This window comes from Platalea leucorodia, assembly GCF_965183815.1.
Source record: "Platalea leucorodia genome assembly, chromosome: 2".
Lineage (NCBI taxonomy): Eukaryota > Metazoa > Chordata > Aves > Pelecaniformes > Threskiornithidae > Platalea > Platalea leucorodia.
The window spans coordinates 124,602,904-124,626,368 of record NC_138824.1 but is presented as its reverse complement, the minus strand read 5'-3'; the positions used below and the strand labels follow the sequence as shown (position 1 = coordinate 124,626,368).

At 47.0% G+C, this 23,465-nt stretch overlaps 1 protein-coding gene across 5 annotated transcripts; it reads right to left on the bottom strand.

Moving 5' to 3' along the window:
• Positions 1-5,469: 5,469 nt before the first annotated feature.
• On the bottom strand, positions 5,470-22,820 carry LOC309600020 (protein spire homolog 1-like). 5 transcript variants are annotated; one of them, XM_082332035.1, is made up of 16 exons: positions 22,574-22,820; positions 21,739-21,770; positions 21,079-21,243; positions 20,197-20,322; positions 19,862-19,927; positions 16,795-16,956; positions 14,623-14,691; positions 14,011-14,140; positions 13,442-13,566; positions 12,031-12,106; positions 11,341-11,492; positions 10,051-10,182; positions 8,628-8,692; positions 7,753-7,780; positions 7,202-7,344; positions 5,470-6,038 (listed from the first exon to the last, which is right to left on the bottom strand). In XM_082332035.1, the coding sequence occupies exons 1-16, from the start codon at positions 22,812-22,814 to the stop codon at positions 5,867-5,869; spliced, it is 1,884 nt and encodes a 627-aa protein (XP_082188161.1). In that variant the 5' UTR covers positions 22,815-22,820; the 3' UTR covers positions 5,470-5,866. The 5 variants fall into 5 exon arrangements, 1 of the variants encoding a protein (XP_082188161.1); XR_014230400.1 differs by lacking the exon at positions 7,753-7,780 and having other exon boundaries at positions 5,954-6,038; positions 14,596-14,691; XR_014230401.1 differs by lacking the exons at positions 5,470-6,038; positions 7,753-7,780 and adding an exon at positions 8,059-8,328 and having other exon boundaries at positions 7,286-7,344; positions 14,596-14,691.
• Positions 22,821-23,465: the final 645 nt, after the last annotated feature.

The following is a 23,465-nucleotide window of genomic DNA, read 5'->3' as shown; positions in this document are numbered from 1 at the left end:
AACAACCCCCCTGCGTCTCAGAGCTGGCAGCAGGGTCTGGAAGAAGGAGCTCCGGGCCGAGAGTGAAAGACCCTGTGTTCCAACCTGCTGGTGCGGTGGCCGCTTCGGTTCTTTGTACGTTACCCCCACGTCTAAAATAACGTTCTTAATACTCACCCGTCACACAGAGATAGATCTTGCCCTGTTAACAAAAGCGAATGTGAAGGCCTGTGTTTCTGGCCCGCAATTATCTTGGCTGGTTAAAACCACTGGAGAAGATTAGTGGAAGAAATTGCGACTGCTTCTCTGTGGGCAGATAAGATACTTGTGGTTCCCCCTCTCATTAGGGACGATTTTCCCCAGCTATAGAAATGTCATCTTTTCTGTTTTAGGTAAATAACTAAGGAGGATGCAACGAAGGTTTGGAAGCCTCATGTCTTCCTGACTTTGGATAACCTGGTTTTGTTTATGGATATCTCCTCTATCGCGGATCTCCCAGCTGTGACGCGGGCTCAGAGATCCTCTCGGTGCCATACCCACCCTGTTCGTTTTCATGGCCGCGCCGAGCAGCGTCACCCCAGCCACAATCCATAGGTGCGGCTCAGCGCCTGGCAGGGAGTCATCTTCCAAAGGTGAGGACTTCCAGGCAGTGGTTCCCTCTGTCATTAAGAACATTTTTTTTCCAGCTATGGAAATGCCGTCTTTTCTGTTTTAAGCACATAACTAAGAAGTTTGCAGACACCCTGCCTTCAGGACATGCTCACCAGCTCTCCTGTTTTCCAAGGACACTTCACAAGGATTGCAGATACTGCTCGTCATGGCCTGGCTTTTTCTTCCCCTCTTTGTTGCTGGCAGATGAAAAACTTAATTCACCTTCATTAGTAGTTTCAAGGGGTGGAAGGACATGCTCCCAGACAAGGGCCAACTCCACACCACAGACTCCTTCTTTCTGGAGTCTGCACCATTGGAAGAGAGATCACTTGTGGACAATGTATTAATGACAAAACCTCTTGTTGAACGCATCGTTACGCACAAGTGCCACACACATCAGGCAGTGTCTGGGCTTGGACACTCAAGCCTCGACCTGTGACAAACCGACGGTGAAGATCCATGGCCTGACGTGACTCCTTTCAGAAACAGGCCAGCCTTTGCCAGAGGCAGGGCACGACAAGCTCCTTCAGAAAGCTGCAGGCAACGTGGAAAGGCAGGTCCCTGGAGCTCACAAAATGAAATAACCAATTATGAGATCTGGCTATCACAAGAAGGGGGACTGTATCTCCTACGTATAAATGCAGAAAAGGAGGCCGCGCTCACCCTGGCGACATAGCCACCGATACGCAGCGTTTCTATCCCTTCTTTTTCATGGTGGATAGCTACAGAGCCGCAAGGAAGGTACGGACAAGCACTCAAGGAATTCAGCTGCTGGTTGGCTATGCAGGACTTGGGAGCTGGAGGGTGAAAGTGATGCATGGAAATGAAGTTAATTTTAAACCGCAGGCAAGAGAAGAGACTTGCTAGCAGTTACTTAAGAGAAGCTGCTGACTGTTTAAATACCATTAAGAAGATTAATGTCGGCCCGCAGAACCACTGAAAAATTAGGGCTGAAAGGGACCTTGAAAGGTCAGACCAGTCCATCCCGCTAACCCAAGGCAGGATCACCTAAACCTCGGACATCCCTGACAGATGTTGCTTAACTTGATCTTAAAGCTCTCCACTCCCCAGGCAGTCTATTCTTTATTATCCCTGTCATTAGAAAGTTTTTCCTAACATCTAAATTGAGTCTTTCCTGCTGTGACTTAAGCCGTCTTTTTTACTTTTTTTTTTTTTTCCTCTTCTCCATCACAGACAAGGAGCAAAGATTATGTCCTTTTATGTGCTTAAAGACTTCAGTTCTCTCCTCCTTTGGGTTAGAGAATGTCAGTTCTCTCAGGCTTCCCCGGTAGGTAATGGTTTCTCGACTTCCGCTCATTCTCTCTGCTCTCTGCTGGGCTGGATCCAATTACCCCACATCTCCCCTCAACTCATTTTCCATCACCTCAACACCATGACATAGCTGACTCGCCTTCAGCTTTTGATCCTTTTTCTGAAGAATTGCTGCTTAACCCATCCCTCCCTCCTCTGTACTTGGGGAGTTCATATTGCTGCTCCAGTGTACGACCTTCCGCTTACCCGCATTCAACTGCCTCCTGTTTCTTCCAGACCATTTCCCCAATTTGCCCACATAGTTTTTAAATCTAATCCTCCCCAACACCACATCTACAGTTTTATTTCATGCGTAAAATATGATGTCCTTATGGTTATCCTTTATAACAAAAGAAGAAATAAAATAAGCCGGACCGAGTTGGATGTAGGGTGAAACCCCACTCAAAACCACCTTTCACTTGAACAAGCAGCTGCTGGCAGGGGTGCCCTGGGTGAGGCTACTCCAGTAGGTTTGTACCTGCTTTCTCCAGGTTTGGCTTCAGGCATTGAACGCCAAACAACTCTGACGGCCGCACAGCCGGACTGCACTCAGGCCTCTCCTGCTTCTCACCTCCACCTAAAAACCTTTTTATTTTGCTGTGTCCCCGCTGCCTGTGGCCCACGCGCCCTCGCTTTCCCCCTCGCCCCTTGCCTCCCCGCCGTGATCGCCCAGGCCCGCTCTGCCCAATGGGACCCTCACGGGACCGGGGCTCGGGGGAGCGCTGCGGGACAGGCAAAAAGATAAAAATAAAAATAAATGAGGATGGTAAAAACACCTTTTATTGCCTAGAAGTGGGTAAGAACGGGGCCTGGGCAATAACGAAGCCCGTAACTCGGCACCGCCAGGCAGGCCGGGGGTTACCGCGCACCTACACCTGCTCCCGCCCGGCAACCGTCCCGCCGCCTCCCCGGGGCCCGCCGGCCTGCGGGGCCACCCCGGCCCCCGGCCCCCGGCCCCGGCCCCCGGCCCCGGCTCCCGGCTCCCGGCTCCCGGCCCCCGGCCCCGGCCCCGGCGGGCAGCGCGGCCCGTGGCTGCCCCCTGCCGGAGCGGCGGGGGTGGCGGGCCCAGAGCCCGCGGGAGCCGGTAGCCCGGGCGGGCGGGCGGGCGAGGCTCCCACCTCAGGCCGCCTCCCCGGGGCAGCCGGGCCCTGCCTGCGGGTGCTGCCCACAGGGCAGGCGCGGAGCTTCGTCGCCTCCATACCCGGGCAGAGCCACCATGCACTCACTCCTCAGAGGCCCCACGCCGACCTAAAAGGTGTCCCCAGCTCAGTCCCGCCTGCCCCTCGCTGGCTGCAGAGATCAGCGGGCACAGAGCCGACCTGAGGAGGAGACCTCCCTCCTCTGCTCCCAGTGCCCCAGTCCAGGCTCCTGCCATTACCAGCGCTAATAATCAAGACTTCTTTTCCTGTTTTTCAGTCACGATTCACTGCTGAGAGGAGCAAAGACCGCAGCGGTGCTTTGAGGTACTAGGGGCTGTGTGACCCAGCGCCCGAGCCTGGAGACCGACCGCTTTCTGCAGTGGCGGGAGAACGCCAAAAGGTCCCCATGTCCAAAGGCAAGTTTCACCCGAACACAACGCCAATAACTAGAATTAGCTGACTCTGAGCAGGGACGGCTCTGGTCCATAGGATGAGAAGAACCAGCAAAAGACTAGAAAACAGATCAAATCCTGCCGTGCGCTTGCAGAGGGAAGGCTTTCCTCCAAACCATCACCTTTCAGGGGCTCCGAACAGAACGGGTTTCTGCACGGTCACCTCCGCGTGCCTGGAAAGCGCTGCTCCTGGTGCCTTTAAGGCTTGGTCCCAGGTCTGTTCCACACGGGAGCCTCCCACTCTGCACCCTGGCTTCAGGCTGCCCGTACCTGCTCCCCCCTGCACTCTGGGGCTGCCAGGTAAGGCCTAGTCTCCGCTCCCTCCGAAGGGCTCTCCTTGGCCAGGGAAAGGAGAAGACCAGGCTCTTTCGGCTGTGTTTAACCAGATGTACGTTTCTAGTAAGCCTGCCCCCACACAAGCTGTCATGACTTGCCATGGTCAGGAGCAATGGCTGCACGCCAGAGTTGAAGACGGACTAGGTGTCACTCCTGTAGAGGGGACAGACGTTTTACGAACCCACTCAGGGGCCAATGCAACCAGCATAGGAGAGAGGAGCGATGGGAACATGGGTCTTCCTGACAGCTCGCTAGATCAGGGATAGGCAGGGAAGGTCAGGCTGTCCCTTAGCATCCCCTTTGCCTGTTTGTTCTGCAGCGAGGGCATTTCCTCGTAGTCACAAGGCAGGAAAAGGGGAAGCTGGTAAAAAAGCCCATGCAGCACCACAGCAGATGTGCAAGAGACGGAACCTAGGACCACCTTTGCGCTCCAGGTAAACTGAAGTCTACCTCAGTGTCATACAGATACCTTCTCTCCATATTGCTGCACCCAGGCTCTGAGAAGCATTTTGGGCTTGCACGTGAATCAAAACAGGCTGATCTCAGCTCATTTCTAGCTCTATCTAAACTACCTCACTCAGCAAGCAGCCAGGAGCACCTCATGCCCCCGGCCCCACGCTGCGCCCATCTTGCCAGCTAGCGCAGCTGTGGCGCGGCTGCCATTCCCTGCAGCCTGCAAGGAGCCCACCTGCCCGATGTGGATGTGCCTCCCAGCAGCACCAGCGATTAGCACATGCAGGAGAGGACCTGGGCAGGCAGGCTGCACCCCTCCTAATTGACTGAAGGAAGAGGAACACTTGAACTTGCTCCAAAAGGAAGCACAAGCTCCAGCTTCCCCACATTCATTTAACTTGCAGAGCTTGCCCAAACCTGCAAGTAGGCGTCAGCTTGCAGACAGGCAGTTTAGAGGAAGCAGAGTTAGGCCAGCGCAAGTCAGCTGGAGGTATTGACCCTTCTGGCAGTTTGGATGCAGACCTTGGGCTCAGCTTAAACATGTCTGTCTTCCCTTCTCCCCTGTCTAGAAGAACTGGCCCTTCCCAGCCATTATTTTCTTCAGCATGACTCATCCCAGCTACAAGTCCATTGTACCCTTCAACACTGTCTGTCCAGGCCCTGCAAAACACACCAGGGAAGAACTCCATCAGAGCACCTACACCCCTTCCATACAGGCAATTCCTGGGGAGAAACAGACATGCTATCAAATATCCCATTTTTGGTTTTAACCACACAAAGAATTTACCAAAACATTCTTTATTTTTCTAGAATATCATACGTTGTCATAGTCCAGTTTAGCTTAGGGCATAGCTTAAGGCCAATACAAAGAGCAAGAATCTCTTGAGAACAACCATCTGCCCCTCAGGTGATGATGGCACCGACATGTACTATGCGACATGCACCAGAGAGCTCCGGGGGCAAAGCATGGATAGCGCGCAGACAGAAACCAAATCAAGAGCTAGCTTCCTAAGCAAGCAGACGAGCAGGCTGCCTGACCGCCATCGCTACAGTGTTACATACATCAGAGCAGTGAGTTTTAAGTGCTTTTTAGTGAGTTATCAGGAAGAAATGTTTGCAAAAGGTGTGGTGATGTGACCACATAACAGAGCTCCACTTCCCAAGCCTCTCGGGAACAGAGGTTTTAGGTTAAAAGTTTCCCTGTACTCATTACATAGGGCAAAGTCTGCTCAGCTATGAATGCAGACAGTGCCACAGAACGATGACAACTGCAGGTGCAAAGGAGGAAATGCTAGAGGCGTGATAGTGCTTCAACATTTATTTTCCCCAAAGACACATAAAAAGAATTAAAACAATTCTAAAAGCCACAAAGCTTTGTAATACTTCACAATACATAAATACTAACTGTGCTTCCTGCTTAGACTAACCAGCAGGGAGGTCTTTTATTCAGGCCTTTATGTCAGTAGGTGCATAAAGCTGTTTCGTTTACTTCAGGTACAGAACAAGTGACAGGAGAAATGTATGGTAGAGTCATTCCAGTTTGGTTCAAGGCCAGGAAATTCTCCTGAGAGGGATGCTCTGCTGTTGACTGGAAGCCGTGTTCAACAGATACTGCTCACATCGCGTGCAGATGTCTGCGGTCAGCCAGTCTGCCATGGTCCCTGTGTAACAGCACAGAGGCTGTGCTAGGCAATGGGGTTCCAAAATAATGGGTACACTGGAGCGGGAGAGGGAAAAAGAAAAGCAGGAAAGTTGACCCAGGCTTCTGTTAGAGGGCATGGTGCTCTTCCACCCTTCCCACACACATGATCCAACACCACTAAGCGATTTAGCTAAATGCATGAGCCCAACAGAGCAGTCAGCTCCACTTGGGAAGGCTACCAAGTGCCAGAACAGCTTCATTTACCGACACCTTCTCTCTACTGACGGTATGTCAGCCAAAGGGCTAATGGGGATCTGTGGCTGATTCAAGGTTATGGCTGCGTCCTTATGCTGTAGGATATTTTTTTTTTTTTGCCATCTGGAAGTATGGCAGTAATACTCAGACCTCTTCTGCAGCACCTGCGTTACAAGACAGACCAAGCCACTGCCCCACAGAGTTAACTTCAGCAGTGAATACTACCCCTGATTTTTGGCAACTGAAGTAGAAGCCTTTGAACCAAAAACTGCTGTGACTTTATTTTGGCTACATTAAAGAATGGTTTCAGAGAGAAAAGATACCTGTTCCCCCCGTAGAATATATAACTTATTTGGAAAGAAGAGAACAGATAATGTATGTTTCCAGTCCTAGATATTGCACTTATACCCACGAGGTCTGTCTTTTCTACCCAGCACTGTCAAAAGCTCTTTCTGAAATAGTTCCCTTTCTGGGCACAAAAAGGAAAGGGGTCTGTATGTGCGTGGAGGGACTGAGAAACCATTTGTGGCATTACTCTTCAGTCAGTTAGACCTGAGACCATTAGCAGATTTTATTTCTCGGTATAAAGAGGCTACTCCTGGGTTGTAGTGACAGACCCCCAGCTGTGGGGGACAGAATGTAACGGGGTCTGGAAATTCTCACACAAATGAAGCTGTTGCAAGGAACCTTCTATGTCTGGGCCAATACGGACACTTCTGAATCCAGGTCGGAAACCCAATAGCTAAAAAGCAACATGGATTTCAGAGCACCTACATGTCCTCCCTTTTGGTCATCTAAAATCCACGATACTTCCAGAGAACTGTAGACTAGTTAGACCAGTGGCTGAACCAGTCATTCAGCATAACGTTCAGCTGACCAACATAATACAACATACTGCTGTCTGCACATTTGTAGACTTAGCGTATACAAGTAACGGGTAACATCTTTCAAGGTAAAAACAGAACATCCCTGTCCCAGCTTACCCAAAACACTCCCAGTGCTCTATTTCATGCAGCAACTCTGAGCTCTTCTGCTCTTGAGTAGCTGGGTCCTCCTCTCTGGAGAGTCTCAAAAGTTTTAGGAAGTGAAGCGGAAGATGTACACACGTTCTGAAGGGCATGGACATCTAGAATCACAACACAAGTCACCTGAGTTCCTGGGGAAACACATCCTCCTTCTTAGCAGGAAAATCTGCATGGCATGCAATTGATTTATTGGTGCACTTAGAAGATAGACATTAATGCAGTGAACTTTCTGACCCTTGTATAAATAGAGCGCAGAGTAATCCCAACCACTTTACACAGAATGAAAGAGAGGAACCAGAGTTGTTTTAGCCAAGTATGACAAAAGATGTCTGTGGCACCCTGGCTGCTTTTGCACCTGGTAATATTCCCTCTTCTATTTTCTTCGAAACAAGCTAGAGGGTAGATTTGAGGTATCAGTGGGATGAAGGAAAGCTTCCTATGATGAGGTGAGGTGCAGGGAAAACAGAAAATGTAAAAAACCCGTATGCTGTTGTAAAGACCAGACTTGCCTTGACGCAGCAGTCACAGCAGACAACACTAAGAGAAAAAAGTTCCCAGCATTATCCTTTGAGTAAAGCGCAGCAGATACCAATATTGCAGCTAAGGGTGACTTTCCCAAGTAAGTCTTAATTTGCGATTGTGGCACAATCACTTGATGGCAAAGTGAGCAAGCTTTGAACTCCCCTATTCAGTTTGCCAGCCCTCGTATATTTATCCTAGTTTAAATCATCTGAAATGTGTCAGCATAGCTTGAAGGCTTGATCTGCAAATGCCCATTACTTTTCACCCAGAACTACCACCAGCCAGTTACTCACTTCCCAGTGGTTGTTTACTTGTTGCTTGTAATCAATTCAGTGCTTCACCACTGCTTCAAATAGATTTAAGTGAGCCTTAATGAGCCTGAAGTTCCTCTTTTTCCTCTCCCATGAACAGAAAATCTCTGACAAATAAGTGGATACAAGTAGGTCCAACTCCTTTCCCAGTCACAGGGTCTGGAGTTCACTTTTTCAGTCCTCAACAGAAGATTCTGGTGAAGAGCCTCTCCCAGAACCAGCTCCAGCCCTTGACTGAAGTTAAATTCAACCCTTAGAGAAAAATGCAGAGAGTGATCTCTGAGAGAAATTGAATCTAATACTTGCACAGTAAATTTGGTTATTACTAGCTTAATCCTAAGACTTAAAATTGAGATACCACTTTAGAGGCAAGTTTTTCCACATCCTCTGCAGCTGTAGACACTTCATCCTGGCTTGTGCAGTAAGGCAAAACTGAAGGGCTCAGCAACCTGTTCCTATCCAGTACTACAACTGTTTGAATACTGAGTGTTCTCAGCACTGTTCTTTCACTCTCTTCTCCCTCCTCATTCACTCCTTTTGTACCAGCTCACCTGCTACAGAGGTAACAGCTGTAAGGCCACTTCAGAAACATCTGCTTATGGCAGCTGAAACAGATCTGTGGAAAGGAAAGTTACTTGTGAATGCAAATGGGAAATATCTTTGTACCACCAGTATCCACTGCCTGCCAAAGAGCAGGCACATAAACCAACCTTCTAAAGGCTTTAGATCCACACACAATAACAGAGGTCCAATAAAGGATAGCAAAGACACAGGAATTAAAAGCTAAAAAGGCAAAAAAAAAAAAAAGTCTTACTTGTAGGCCAGTGTTTTTTATGATGCAGAGGTTTGGGGCAGCTGCCAGACAACAGGAGTTTAAAAAAAGGCTCTTGAGCAAACAATAGCTGTATTGTGCAAGAGTGTAACAGTAGCTAGTTAAGAGAGAGGGAAGAAGAGAGACATTCTTTGAGGCAGACTGCAGCAATCCCAAAGAGATTAAGTCAGGGCAAATTTGAATCCAATCCTGAAGCAAAAAATGAGTCATAAGGAAGCTGATGAGTCGCTTGAACTTTATAAAAAAGAACACATTCATACACTGCTGGCAGTCAGAAGTGATATTATCTTGAGAAGCAGAGCTTGAGAAAGCTAAAAAAACTTCAGCAGCAAGAACACAAAGGGGGTATGAGAGCCATTTTAGAATAGGCAGAGAGCAGGCAAGTTAAAGCAGGGTTGGTAAGTAAAGCGAGAACAAGGATTCAGCCTCAGGGCATCAGACAGATTGTGGCAGTAGCATAGCTCTGCTAGTAGAACCCTTTGGCTCTGTCTACACTGCTGAATAAGTGAGGGCAAGAAGCTGACCCCTAAGCCAAGTAGCACGGACTTCCTCACATCTGTGTTGCAAAGGGCTTGTACTCATGACATCTGCTCTAGAGGGGCTGGTTGCAACACCCTCTCTAAAGGAGGCTCGGCGAATAAGCCAGCAGTTAAGCAGATGGACAGCCAACAGTCCTGTGCTGCAGGTCACTCCCTGTCCCCCAGGTCACTCCCTGTCCCCCTCACCTCCCCAGCCTTTGCGTCCACTCAGCAAGGTGGTTTGAGTCAGCACAACTCAGGTGTGGGAGCCTGAGTTAAGAGCCTTTGTTTCACTGTTTAGCAGTACCAATCCCAGTTAATTACTTTGTGATTTCAGAGCTGGCCAACAATCGTGGCAGTCAGCTACCCTAGTGTGGAAATAACAGACAAGTATCAAGCAACGGCGGGCTTACTTTCTAGGCAACTTACACAGCTTAAGCTTGATTAGAAGCCATCACTGCACAAGTATTAAACAATTTTTACAGCCCAGGGCCGAACTCATATCAGCTGTAGAACATGGTAAGTTGAGGCAGAGAGAGTACCTCAGCAGTTCAGCACTGAGGGCCATGAAGCCAGCCAGCTTTTGGAAAGGCAAGGACAGCACAAAGAGGAGAGGAAACATACCTTTGCTCTTGGAAAGACACCATCACTACCGCTTTGGAAGAAGCCTTGCCCTTCCAGCACCATCATTGCACATCTGGTTCCAATCAGCTCAGCAATGGTTGGTGATGGCCACTTGGTAGGAAAGGGACAGTCCTATTGAAAGACAGAAGTTAAGCATCAGAGAAAGCTGAAGGAAGCAGATATGTGGGGAGGTTATCCTCCAAACTGCATCCCAAAAGGCTCAGGAGCATTTGTCGCCAAAACGCAGTTTTGCCAACGATGGGGAGTATCAGTTGACTCTTTGACAATACTAGCAGAGAAACTACTACAGGGGGTTTAGTGGTTGCTATAGTTTTCAAGCAGCTTCCTGACACCTCATTAGGGAAGCAGGTCCTTCAGTCACCACAAGTAGTTAATACCATCTCCAGAGCCAGTCTCTGAGGAATTCTGCTCTTTGGTACAGATGGCACCCTGGTCCCTCCTAGGTAACAGGATCCCTTTCCACACCACAACACTCATCTTCTCTTTCCCAAGACCCACCGGCCCCACACAAACAGCAGCTATGGTCTGGTGGTCGACCAGGAGAGACAACAGTGCTTTTATCCCCAGGTGGGGAGCCCAACCCCCCTGCATCCCCCACCACACTGCTGAACAAAGAGGTCACACAGTTATGGTCAGAGACTTGCCGGGGCGGGGCAGGGAGGGATGCGGAAGGAAAGAAGGAGGTAAGGGCACAGCGTACCTTGTCAGGGCAGAACAGGGCAAGGCCATGATTCAGAAGGTTGCACAGAAGCACACAAAACCCAGCATTGCTCCCAAATAGTCATTCAGAGCCTGATGACTTCAGTATCTCGTACATTTAAAAGTCACTGATGCTGTGCTATCTACCTTTTGTCAACCACTTGTTCCCTTTACTGTAGCATAAAGGATGTTTATGAACGTATTAGAATCTAGAAAGAATGAGGGGAGATGGAGAAAGCAGGACAGTCCCAGTACCAACTACAGTCTGCTTGAGGAAGCCCTGATGGACACTTTCAAGTAATGCAGTGGTATTTTTCTCTTCTTGTATGAGGAACAACTTTATTTCATATCATTCAAACTGGGAAGCCTCCACAAGGACACTATAGCATCCAGTCTTTTCTTGAGCTGTCTCCAAGGAGAGAATAATATACCAACTTAAGACCAGTATACAATATGGCCTAAGATAAAAACCACACAACAGGCTTACTGCTTGCACAAGGATCAGGGTGCAAGCTCTGGTCACTAACAGAGGTATCAGACCAGGCTTGCTAGCTGACATGCCGGACTTACAAGTTCCTTGCTTTGAAGGCCCCTCTCTAAAGATCCGGACCTTCCTCTGTAAGGAGGCAGCTGCTGTTGGCCAGCGTTCAGGAAACCATTAGGTTGAATGTCTCCTAGTATGGATGCACTCATGGGAGAATATGTGCAATTTGCAGCAAGACCTGGATAGGAAGAGAGAGTTTTAGGGTGCAGAAAACCAACTGGCAGCTTCTAAGTATTCACCCCAAAAGCTGAACGCTCAAGAGCGCTACACTGCCCTCTGAAGGTAGCAAGGCTCTCCCCTTCAACCCCCACCAGATCACAAAAAGCAGAGGCTACAGTAATTATGCTTGTCAGTAGGCAGTGATGAGGCTTCATTAGCACCATTTAGTTTAATAAAATCAAGTGGTGCACTTGCTACTTGAACATTTAAAACACTCATTTAGCGTTTACTGTGAATTCCAGCTAGGCCTTTGGGGACATGCTATCATTGTTCTGAAGCCGCAGGAGCTACACAAGCTTCAGTCAACTGCAGAGAAATGGTTTTCTAAGGCCACCTCCCCAGACTCATTACTTAGTGTTGGAGCTTCTCCTGTAAAGTGTCTTCAGGTGATCAAAGAGAAAGTCTACAGTGAGCCCAGCCTAAGGCTGTGGGAACCCAGCAGGCCACTGACTGTACTTTGTCACCTGGTTTAGATGTGCAGCTAGAAGTAGACGGACCTGTGCTGTTGCAGGATGCTACTGCTGACCTGGCTGAGGCAAGCCCGGTCCTGGAAGGCAGCTTGGGAGTGGTTCCCTGTAGACCAGAGGACAGGATGTTCTTAAGCTGCATAGGAGAGACACCAAGCCCACTTCCTCAGAAGTGCTGCTGCTAAACAAAACCCAGGATACCCAGGACTGACCAGAAATATTCAAGGCTCAGCCAAAAGCGGAGCGGAGAGAAATCAATGTGGTATACTTAGCAACTTTATATTCCAAGAGGTTAAGTTAATTCTCCCCGCTCCCTACCAGGAAGCTCCAGCCAAGCTAGTGAAATTTCAAATTCATCTGTTCTCTCTCTCACCCATGTTCAATGTGGATACTAGTCCCAAAGTTCAATCTGTTCAGGAACCAACTTCACAAAATCCTCCCTATACAACTCTCAGAGTACACTGGAACCATTTTCTTGGCTCCAGCTCACATGTAGCAACACTGGAGAACAGTTCAAGAGACTGTGCCCCGCTAACCCAACTCAAACCCAATGCTGTGTCTCAACAGCATTGTTTCTAGCTTCTCTAGGAAAGCAGAAAACAAATTTGATTATATTAGCCTCCATATGAAGGTCCTTCTAGTTTAGCAGTAATACATCAACCACAGGGTTCTCAAATGCTGAGCATTCCTACAAGTAGCACAGACTTGTGCAAATATAGCTCAGGTTTTCTGCTTTTATTAATTCGTATCCGTTTTCCTCAGTTAAGCAACTGCATTTCAGACAGAAATGTTTACAGAAAACAGATTCCTGTTTGTATGCCAGCGCATCTGTGCTAGACATGATGTGTTAGGGCTTAAGTTCTGTTCCACAGAATTTCTGAATATGCTCAGACTGAATCCCAGAACCAAGCAGTCAAGCTTTTCATGATCGAGCCAGCAGTTAAAGAACCCAAAGACTATATATCGTGGTTTATTGAAGAATGGTGCTCCCAAAATTGCTCCACAGGCAGAAGAGCAGGAATTCACCAGTGAAGTTGCTTCCTGAAAATAAATCATTAAGTTTTCCTTCCACAAGCTCACGTACCACGTGAAATCCAAATACATCAATACATCTAGCATCAAATGCCTCACTGTGAGGTAAGAGTGGGAATAGTTCTGGCCCATACTGGCCAAACTCCTATGCATATTAAACTTCTGCAGGATCTAGTTTTAAGAGACCAGAGCAGACCTTGGTTCTACAGGCTGCAGTCATGCCACAATGGTATGAGTTTCTGTAGAGAAAAGGACTTCAGGGAACCTAATAGTAGCACATTCGTTCACTTTTGAGAGACAAGATTGCCCACACTACAATTTGAACCTGACGTGCTAGGCTATATGTGCGTGCAGATCAAATGCCTGAAGTACTCGTGCCTCTCCAGAGTCCTTTAATTTAAAGCCTTACCTGAACTCCTGGTCCCAGCTGCTCTGTTGTAGCATTGACAATTTTAAACTTGGTACTGGTATCTTGGAGAGTTCGGAAACTATCACTTGGAGATTTCAAGCCAGTATTTGGTGTCACGAGCATTTCTGCAGGGGACAGGGGGAACAAAACACCCCATACACACAGACAAGATAAGATATTGTGCTGTGACAACAAAATGACGGTTTTTGATATCCACACATCAGAATTTGAGATTTGTCTACACTTTGCCCTGGTAGTTACATAATCTTTTAGTTTTAGATGATAGTCAAAATCCTGTTCTCTCAGTAGACAGACAAATTTGAACATCTATGTAAAAAAAAGGGTAAGTTGAAGCATCTTTTGAGTCTTAATAAGCCACAAACAGATTTTCTAGAAAGAACTATTCTCATGCCATACCACCCCTATCACACAAAATTTGCATTCCCACCTCCCTTGCATTATACATACTACAGAAAAGATAAGTAGGCTTTCATTTCAAAGGCCATCCATTGTTTTTAGTCAACACTGACTTCACTTGCATGCTTGACAGGTCACTTTGTAGCTGGTACCTTTGGGCCTGCTCCCATTTTTTGTTGCTGCTGATGATCGAAGCTTCTGTGGTCGTTTTATTTCTGCCATGAGCTGTTCATGCCAGCTGGACTTCCATGGCACACACTCTTTCAGCTTCCTCTCCAGCACCTGGAGGCAAAGCATAACACCAGAAAGAGCCAGTGGATAGAGCAAGGAGACCAGTGGTGACAGAACTACTCCTTCAGCAATGGCACTGTTTTACAAGTGCCTCTCACTCAAGGGGGCACTGGGCTCTGCACACGAGAGACACGAGAGAACCTTTAGATAATGCAGAGTAGAACAATTTAGCAACTCTCAAATTTGAAACCGAGAACTCCAGGAGTACTTTCAGGACCATGATGTTCCAAATGGAAGAAGAAGTGGAGAAGCAGGGAGATTGATTGTCCCTCTCCTATGAAGTTGTCACCTCCCATTTTCCTAACCCCATGTTTTGGCAGGAGGGTCTGCCCAAAAGTTAAGTATGGCTGATATATCCCCTCCCAAATCCAAACCAGTATCTAAGACATTAGCTCTATATTCCTAGAAACTGTCCTGTCAGCTCCAGAATCATCTTGTTTTGTTACCATTAGATGCAGCAGCAGGTCACCTACAGGCTTTAGATGAGGCTTGGGAGCAGCTACATCAGCTTTGGGGGTCCTGTGTTTTTGCTCGATGATCACCTGAAAGAGCAGAAACAATGCTTAATCACTAGTTCTTTCTCTACTCCTGGTTCACCCTCCCATTCAGTGGCACAGTGCACGACTCAAGCCAGGATTTGGGAATGGGGGAGGTGGGGAAGGCATAACAAAACTGAGTTAGGAAATGTAGAATGATGAGGCTTACTTAGGTGGGTTTTTGGTAGAGACAGATTTGCCTGTGGCAAACTAGAGGCAATCAGAAGTGCGGCACAGCCCTTTGAGGCTTGCACAAGAAGCATACAGCCTTCTAGCCCCTGCAGCTCATGAACTGCTCTGAGAAGCCACTGGAAAACATTGCACTCGGATTTTCATGTCGGAAGTGATCCTGACAAGCACCATCACATTCATCAGTGAGAACTCAGCTCCAGGGAGGAGAGTAATTGAATGGGTTAACAAGGCTGTAACAAGAACTGTAGCAGCAGGCAGCTGTATGCATAAGCTAGAGTGCCAGGGACTGGCTTACAGCCCCATATAAACTAGGAACAATAGCAAGACAGAATTGCAGGGCAGGTATTCATGTGAGGCAGGCTGTCTCCCTCATCAAGCCCTGTGCTCGCTGCATAGGGGAGAACTGACAGAAAAGTCAAGTTGCACATGCATGTCTTTAGCTGCCTTGTTCCCTTATTCTTACTTTGAGGTTATGCCATTTACTTTCCCTGTGTGTACAACTTCAGAACACGTGGGAGTGCAGGTAGAACAACACTACAGCTTCCCACCCTAGCTGTGCTTTCATTCACTTGCAAATTAGACCGCTGTTTGCTAGAGAAGCTTTAAAATAGCTTTGCAGATGGGGAAATCCTCGTTTAAGAGCCTTCTCAAAGACCTGAGCAGTAGCACTTTATGCTTTCTTCTAGCATTTCTGACTACTGCTCTTCAAACATGTTTGTGCTTCTCGTTGACCATAGAAAAAAGTTTTAAGACAAAAAAAAAAAAAGAAAAAAATAAAATCAAGATCCAGTTCACCCTGCCACCTTGAGTTACAGTTTTGTACTGCACAGTGCATTGATCGTACACTGCAAGGAACACAAGCAGCTATGATGTATTGTCTCCTTTCCACTACTATTCATTTATATATCAAGCAAGATATCATCTCCAGAGAAATGTCTTAGCCTTATCTGAAGGCTGGAGCCACAGTCAAGACAAGCAAGAGCTGGGTTTTTACAGAGGTGCATGGTTTAGCTGAGACTTTTATACCCCCTGCACTCTTGCAGCACCAACAAGGAGAAAAAAAGCTGATGTCTAGTGTGGTATGCAAAGTTTTCACTTTTTAAAATATCGCTCTTCATTACAAGTAGAGTTGTGTCTCATCTTCTGCCAAGACGTCTGTTTGCAAAGCACGCCAATGCCACAAAGCCTTATGCCAATGTTTTAGATCTGCTCATCGTTCCCAGCTCAAGCTGCAGCAAGCGAACAGCTTCACAAGCCTTTAAAGACACCCCAGACATTTTTGCATCTGGTCATCTTCACCAACCATCCACATTGCTGGAAGCCCCTACCACTTGAGTCAGCACAGCAGCTGCCCCTGGAAGGGGCTCAGCTTTTGTTACCCTGACTAAACGGCTGCAGTAGCTCATGTACGCTGCCTAGAGGCCTCTGCCTGGGGCTGAGCAAAGGACTCGCTCGGAAGTGCTTTTGCACTTGCACACATCGCACAACATCTGGGAAGGCAAGGAAACTAGTAAGAGATGCCAGGCACAGCTCAGCTCAAGGAGCCTGGGAGGACACAAGTGTCCAAGGTGAAAAGCATAAGCAGGCAAGGGTCTGTTTCACTAAACTGTCGTGTGCAAGGCAGCATGGTTGCTCCAGGGAAGGGACGGGCTGACCCCTGGAGGGAGAAAAAGTTTACCATCCAGCTTCATGAAAGTGTGGCTACCCCTGATTAAAAAGCTGCTGGAAATGATGCACTTGGGTGGACAAACAGTGATCTAATGTTGAGCTGCAGCTGAGAGGGAGACCCAGACACTTCTGGACTTGGAAGTACTTTTGAGAAAGACAGGCTTTTGGAGAAGAGGTCTCAACCAACACTGCTTAGAAATGAGGTAGAGCAGGTGGTTTCAAAGTTGTCCATTGCCTCCAGTCACTCACCTTCCGAAGGGTGTACCTCTTGTGCTGAATATCGTCCAAAAGTAATTCATAGGGAGAGCGGATATATTCTTTTGGAGGCACACAATGCTGTGGTCGCTCGGTGGCCTTGCGCAGCCTCACGCCGTTCTGCAGTTCACGGATGACGTTGGGCCACAGGGATGTCTTGGAGAGACCAGTGAGGGCCAAGTCAACAGCTGGCTAGAATGCACGGAGCACCATCCCCTCCCTCCATGTACTAGGGCACACTTAGCAACTGAAGTCATTCAGAAACACAGAGGTGTGTCCTTAACACCCCCTTCAACTCACTTCCAGATCAGGGGACAGTACCAGAGCAGAGAATTGCTTCACTGCAGAAGTTAATTTACAACGAGGCATCTGGGAGCTGGCTCGCCAGGCTCATTTCCAAATTTTATTAACTTTATGAACGTACTTCAGCAAAACACAGCTTCTGCTGCCGGGCAGCTAGACCCATTTTCTTGAATACCTACTTCCTGCAAGTGCTCCAGGTGCCAGAGCTTTTTCATATTATTGCATCCTAGGAAACACTGGGAACGCAATCCCAAATCTTACCATTAAAATCCGCTGAACTTTCAGAAACTAAGGGTTGAACAGCCCACAGACAAAAGAGGAAGACAAGGGGAAAGAGATCTCACACTTTAACCTTCACAGCAGCGTATGTTAGCAGTTTCAGCCTGGAGACACAAGCCGACAACTCTGACATCTGCTCATCCTGTTCCTGTATTAATATCTGAGGATGCTCAGGCATGCAGTATAACCCAACAAAAGTTAAAGACGGGGAAAAAAAAAATCAACTCAATAGCATGTTTAGACAACATTGTAATGGAAGTGCTAAGTCAACAGCTTATCTGGATCCCAACGGCAAATTGAGTAAGAACAAGTGATTGTATTATAAACAGTGAAAGGGAAGCAAAACATTTTAGAAAACTGCCTCAGAACAAAGTTTGACTTAGACTCCTCTCCCTTTTCCACTTACAGTATGAAGCATCTTCTCTCAACTTATCCCTTCAGATATCTTGGTATAATATCAGAAGAGTCTCATGCAAGCTCTGACTGATGGCTGCCTTCAAGGAGACAGATTTTTTGTGGGATTGTTTTAGCCTGGCTTTGGTACAGTCATACCTCAACTCCAGAGAACTAGAACTTTCAAAGGGTGACCATATATTAGCCATATCTCCTAGGCGATATTTATTATTATGTAGGAGAACACACAAAAGTCTCTGGGCAAACTGACCAGTATTAGAGACCTTTGAAATAGCTTATTCTGAGTCACTTGCACTTTCTAGAGTTGTATTTCGCATGGTGACAGAACTTGACTGAAAGATATGACCTGAAGAGAGACTTCTGTACAGTAATATTGCCACATTAGTTTTGGGACAAGAATCGCCTTCAGCTAGCCATTTCCGAGCAACTTGTACACCCAAAACATTTCTCAGACGTAGGTGACATCATTATCACTCATACTTTTCTTTCCCTGCAGACTGGATGACAGCAATTATTCTACTTGGGCCATCCCATGTATCGTCAAACGCCACGTAAACTTCCCACACCTGTGCAATACAACACAAAATGCTACAACACTCCAAACCCGTTGCATTCAGTTCAACAGATGAGAGGTAAGACAGCTGTGCTCCTAAGAGGTCTCACTGCTTAGATTTCAAGGTGAAGATTGTCTTGTGACGTATACGAGTAAGGTCTGCTGAAACTGTACAACCCTGCACGCTATCAGCCAGTCGTCTGTGTTTCAGAAGGCCTGTTTCATAGCAGTCAACATGAAAAAGCGTGCTCCACAGAGACCATTAGCTGCCTGGCACCACTCAAGGCACCAGCTCTGATCTGTGGGACACCAGTGAAGCTGGCATCCTGGTTATTTTAAACTCAAGAGTTTGTCAGAGCAATGCAATCAACTGGTGCTTTGGGACTTGGAAACCAGAGGCAGAGGATTTGCAACAGACATCCTGCTTTTGGAATTCATGTCTCCTGAAGGAGCAGAGGCCAAATACACTGGCCTTCAGGCCACACGGCAAAGCCCATGTATTTATTCATGTATTCCCTGCAGAAAAGAGCTATAGCAGTTGATGAGTTTGTGGTTTGAGATAGCTTGCCAGTTTATTTTAATAGATCACAAAATTGAGAATATGCCCAAACACACATTTCACAAACATTTTCATACGAATAGTTTGAGCACGCTTCAAAGCAAGTGCTATTTAGACAAAGGGAGCGAGTCCACAAGTCTCTCGGGGCTTGCCGTTTGTCTCCACAGACTCCAGACTACAGTGCATTTGTTTATGCCGGGCAGAGCTCCAGCCAGAAGAGCTATTTGTTTCTGACTGAGCCCTGACTGTGCAGGGCCTTGAAAAGAACAGAATAAGTTGCTTTCTCTGCCCCAAACACACAGTCCAAGGTCTACGGAAGGACAGAATGGAAAGACAAGAAAGGCAGTGAGCAGAAGGTAGGAGCTACATCTCCAGCCTCACCCTCCTTCACCCCTTTCTTTGAGCTGCACAGCCACAAAGACGGACAGAGCTACCAGCCTTCAGTCCCCTCCAGCCCTGAACCAGCACAGACCCCACATACTAAGAGCGAACTAGTCCACCCCAGTACTACCACCAACAGAACAGTTTTCTGAGAGTTTTCAGTCCAGCTACAAGAAAGGAACAGATTGCTTTTGGCAAGTGTCAGTTCCTGCCAAGAGCTGGAGTTCGGGGCTCATTTGAAGGAAGAAACAGCCTGAGTAACTACTTGTGGACACTTACTCCAAAGACCGCCTCCAACTTCATTTTTAGAAGTGGTTTAAGTTGAACCACAAAGACAATCTTTGTGTAGAATGCAGATGTCCACACAAGGTTAACACACAAAATAGTTTAACTTCAAGTTCACTCCCCAACTTATTTTGCAGATAAGTCTTTAACTACTTAAGCTCTTGAACAACCAAAGAGATTTTGTTTGTGTTCAAACTCTACTTTTGATAGAACAGTCAATGGAAAGCCTCAGAGAGCCAAGGCAGACAAAAAACCCCAACCCCTCATAATGAAGGAATTACCCTTACCCAGTGTTCTTCCTTCTTCTGAAGGGGTTTTTCCACCAAATCTTCCACATCCATTTTTCTCAGCCTCTAAGAAGCAAGCACATGCGGTCATTACCTTGTACTGTTCAGTGATTTCCTATCTATCCAGTATAAATCACTAATCTGAAAAGCCTAGAAGCCCCAAACACCCAAACTTTGAAAAGCTACAATAAATTACTAATGTGGTGCAGCCTTTCACATTGTGAAAATAGACGTTCAGCTAGGTACTCCATTTCTGCAATGGGAAGGTTACTTTAGAACTAGGTGAGTGTGTGAAGGTAGAGGGAGTAGCAGCTAAGGGGTGATCCCAAACGTACCTCTTTGGAGGTCTGGATGATGGTCACAAGCTTCTGAAGTTCTATATATTCAGTAAACAGACTCCTACAGGTCATTTCGTAATGGCTGATAGCCTCAGAAGGCCTGGACAAGTGCTCCTCACAGGCCTGAAAGAAGTGCAGCTATTTAGAAGAGATCTTGAAATGAAAAAACATGGTAGGATGGAATAAAGCAAGATTCAGTTTTGTCAATCCGTGGTTAAAAAACATCTTCCTCACAGCCCCTTTGTATTTTTTTTTCTGTTGCAGATACAACAGAACAAAGAAGCAAGAAGTCCAATCTTATATGTACAATAATGTAAGTAGCTGTGTAATTTATAGATCTCGTTCTCCATAAGGTGTGCTTTGAAATAAGTACCTGGAAGGGGAAGCCTCCAGTGCAGACAAAGCACAAAAAACCCACAGCAGGTGGAGTCACTTGCCCCGTTCTTTTCCCCTGCCCTGATCAGACTGAGGGATGAGAAGTTTCTCATAGCTTTAAATTATGGTTGAGAGGAAAATATTTGTTTGAGTTGAGACATTCAAATCCCAGCTCTTGCAGAAACTGAATACTATGGACAAGTGACTTTTTCTAATATCCATAGTCTTCTAGGTATCGAATTTGGAGACTACGTACAGAAGGACTTCGCAGACACAGCTGTGTGAAAGCCATGCTGTCTTCCTTCTTAATTCTTTTCCACAGGCACTTGCACGCACCTAAGATGGTTTTGCCTTTTCCCCCTGATGGGAAAGCCACATGCTCCCTCTTTGTCCTCCAACAAGCTACCTAGCTTTTTCCCAGAAATGGTCTTGCCCCTTGGTTAACAGCACTGTTCCATCAACTCCTCTAATGCTGCTATATTTCCTAAATGGGAAGAAGGAAACCTTGATAACATCCTGCAGGGTGACTGCTGGTCTCATTGCCTCATCATCCAGTTTCAACATGAGGCACAGCATTTTCTCCAAAGGATCACTCAGTTCTCGCTCCAGTTGGCTGTCGATTCCCCAGTCCAGGGCTTCATAGATCACCACTCCCAAGTACTCCAAGAGCTGCAGACAGAGACCAAGGAAGCAGTGCGGCACAAAGCGTTGCGGAGAATTTCACAGCTCTCGCTTCCCAGCCATCCGCGCACCCTCCGCTGCCCCTCAGGGCTGAGCACATCTCTCGGGATGAGAAGGGCCTCTAAAAGGCAGCTAGATGCTCATCGGGTAGCCTGAGATACTCTGTAAACAAGCTGTTTTAAGATTTTTAAATGGCCTTATCTGGCACCTCTAAATTATCTGTTATTAAGACAAAAAGACTGTGGGCTATTCGACAGTAGGCAGCATCTCTGCACATTGTTTCCCAGTCCCATTGTCTTACTTGAGTTCAGTCCTAGCATCTTGTTTCATTTTCCAGATTGCAGGGGAGAGAGTGACTCTCACAGGGCACAGCAAATCTGAGCGCTTTGACAGCTTCCAAAGACATCTGCATCTCCTGAGCTGGCCGCCTACAGCAGCAGGATTATATCTGCACACGTAACAAAGGTGAAGACACAGGCTTACCTTGTCCTCTGACTGCTGAATGCTGCCAACATCTGAAAGAGAACAAAGAGGGGAGGGGAAGAAAGATAACTGCACAGGCATTGATAAACAGCTTTTAGAATCCCTGTCAAGAGAGAGAAACAGGAAGAATTCTTGGTAATAAGGAAATAAACCCCTCTGACTAAGGTCAGTTCCACCTGGGAAAAGTAGGCCTATATTTGGGGACTTCTGGAAAGCAACACAGGAGACTCTCCTTATTGTGAGCATTAGCCCCAGACTAACTGCAGCTGCGTACGTTTTTTGTTTGCTAATAGATCTCTAACCACAAGGAAGGCACTGGATCTTTGTCTTCATTCTTTGTTACCTGCTCTTGTCCCTGAAGAGTCAGCCTAGCAGCAGTGCAACCAAGCGGCGTCTAAGACAAGCTTGTTGCCACTTGCTGGCTACGCATAGCGACATAAAAAGGGAAACTATCAATCGTAGATCTGTCCTGAGAGTTACTATAACAAAGGAGCCATACATTGGAAGATGAACAGAGCAGGACATATAATAAAGCCTCAGACTATTGATTTCAAATAACATTAAGTGGTAACAAACTTTCATCCCAGCTACTCCCTAGAACCAAATGACTCACTAGAGCACTACTAGAAAAATTAGCAGGCCGTACATCTGTATTGCCACTCCCTCACAGCCCTTTGAAATGAAGTACGGGCAGCAGAATAGCTTCATGACAACATACAGAGAGAGGAGAGGGAAAAAAAAAAAGAGCAGGAAAAAGAAAATTCCCCACTTTGTCCCCACGTTTCAGCCTGTTACAGGAACAGCCCTTGGCACCCACAGCTACCTATGCTCTTACCAGACTTGTGGTACGCCTTGAAGGAAGCAGTACCGTCAGCATGGATAAAGATGCTTCCGGGACCTTTTATGAATACAGAATGGAGCGGTGGGCACAGCCCCTGAGCCAACTGCTCCATTTTACGGCAACACTGAAAGCAGACAGCCCAGGCTTGCTCCTCGCTTATGGGATGTTCAAAACACCTCAGAATCTCGGCGAGAGAGACTTTTGTAATCCCCTGCTCACGCTGCGGAGACTCCATTTTCACCTTTACCTCTCATCTCCACTCTTAGCCTAGGAAGCTTAACACCCCCCTTTCCAGGACAGGCAAGTGCTCCTAGCAGCCTTTTATCAGTTCTGCCTCCTGGTTCGCTCTCACCTCTATTCCCTACAGGTGTGATCATTAATGCTAATTTTGCTCTGTTTTTTAAAGGGACACCACTTGAATGCATATTTGTATGAGACTCCTTGAAAGAAAACAGAAAGCATAACGAAATGGAATCTAAAGAGAAGGTAAGACTGTACAAAAATCATGCTCAATTTAACTCCATTATTTCTAACAAATGTATTAATTTGAATACCAATGTTAGCAGGTAAAAAAAAAAGTGCATTCAACAGAGAGGGAAGGAGGCAGGAAATAATGTCTTATACTCAGAGGAGAGGAACTCACAGAAGACCACAAAAATTCAATCTATTTGATGGGAAACTATTCTGGGAGCACTAATACATTGCAGCAATCAACTACACAGGGCACCTGCATCCACCACAGGCCCCGCTCCTGCCTGGCCTTGACCCTTTGGCCCTGCCACAGCAAATCCCAACAGCTGGGGTACCCTGGGTACAGGCAGCAAGGCCCTTCCTTCTTCAAAATGCAGATAGGAATTGCTACTGGCGTGAAGTTAAGTTACCCAGC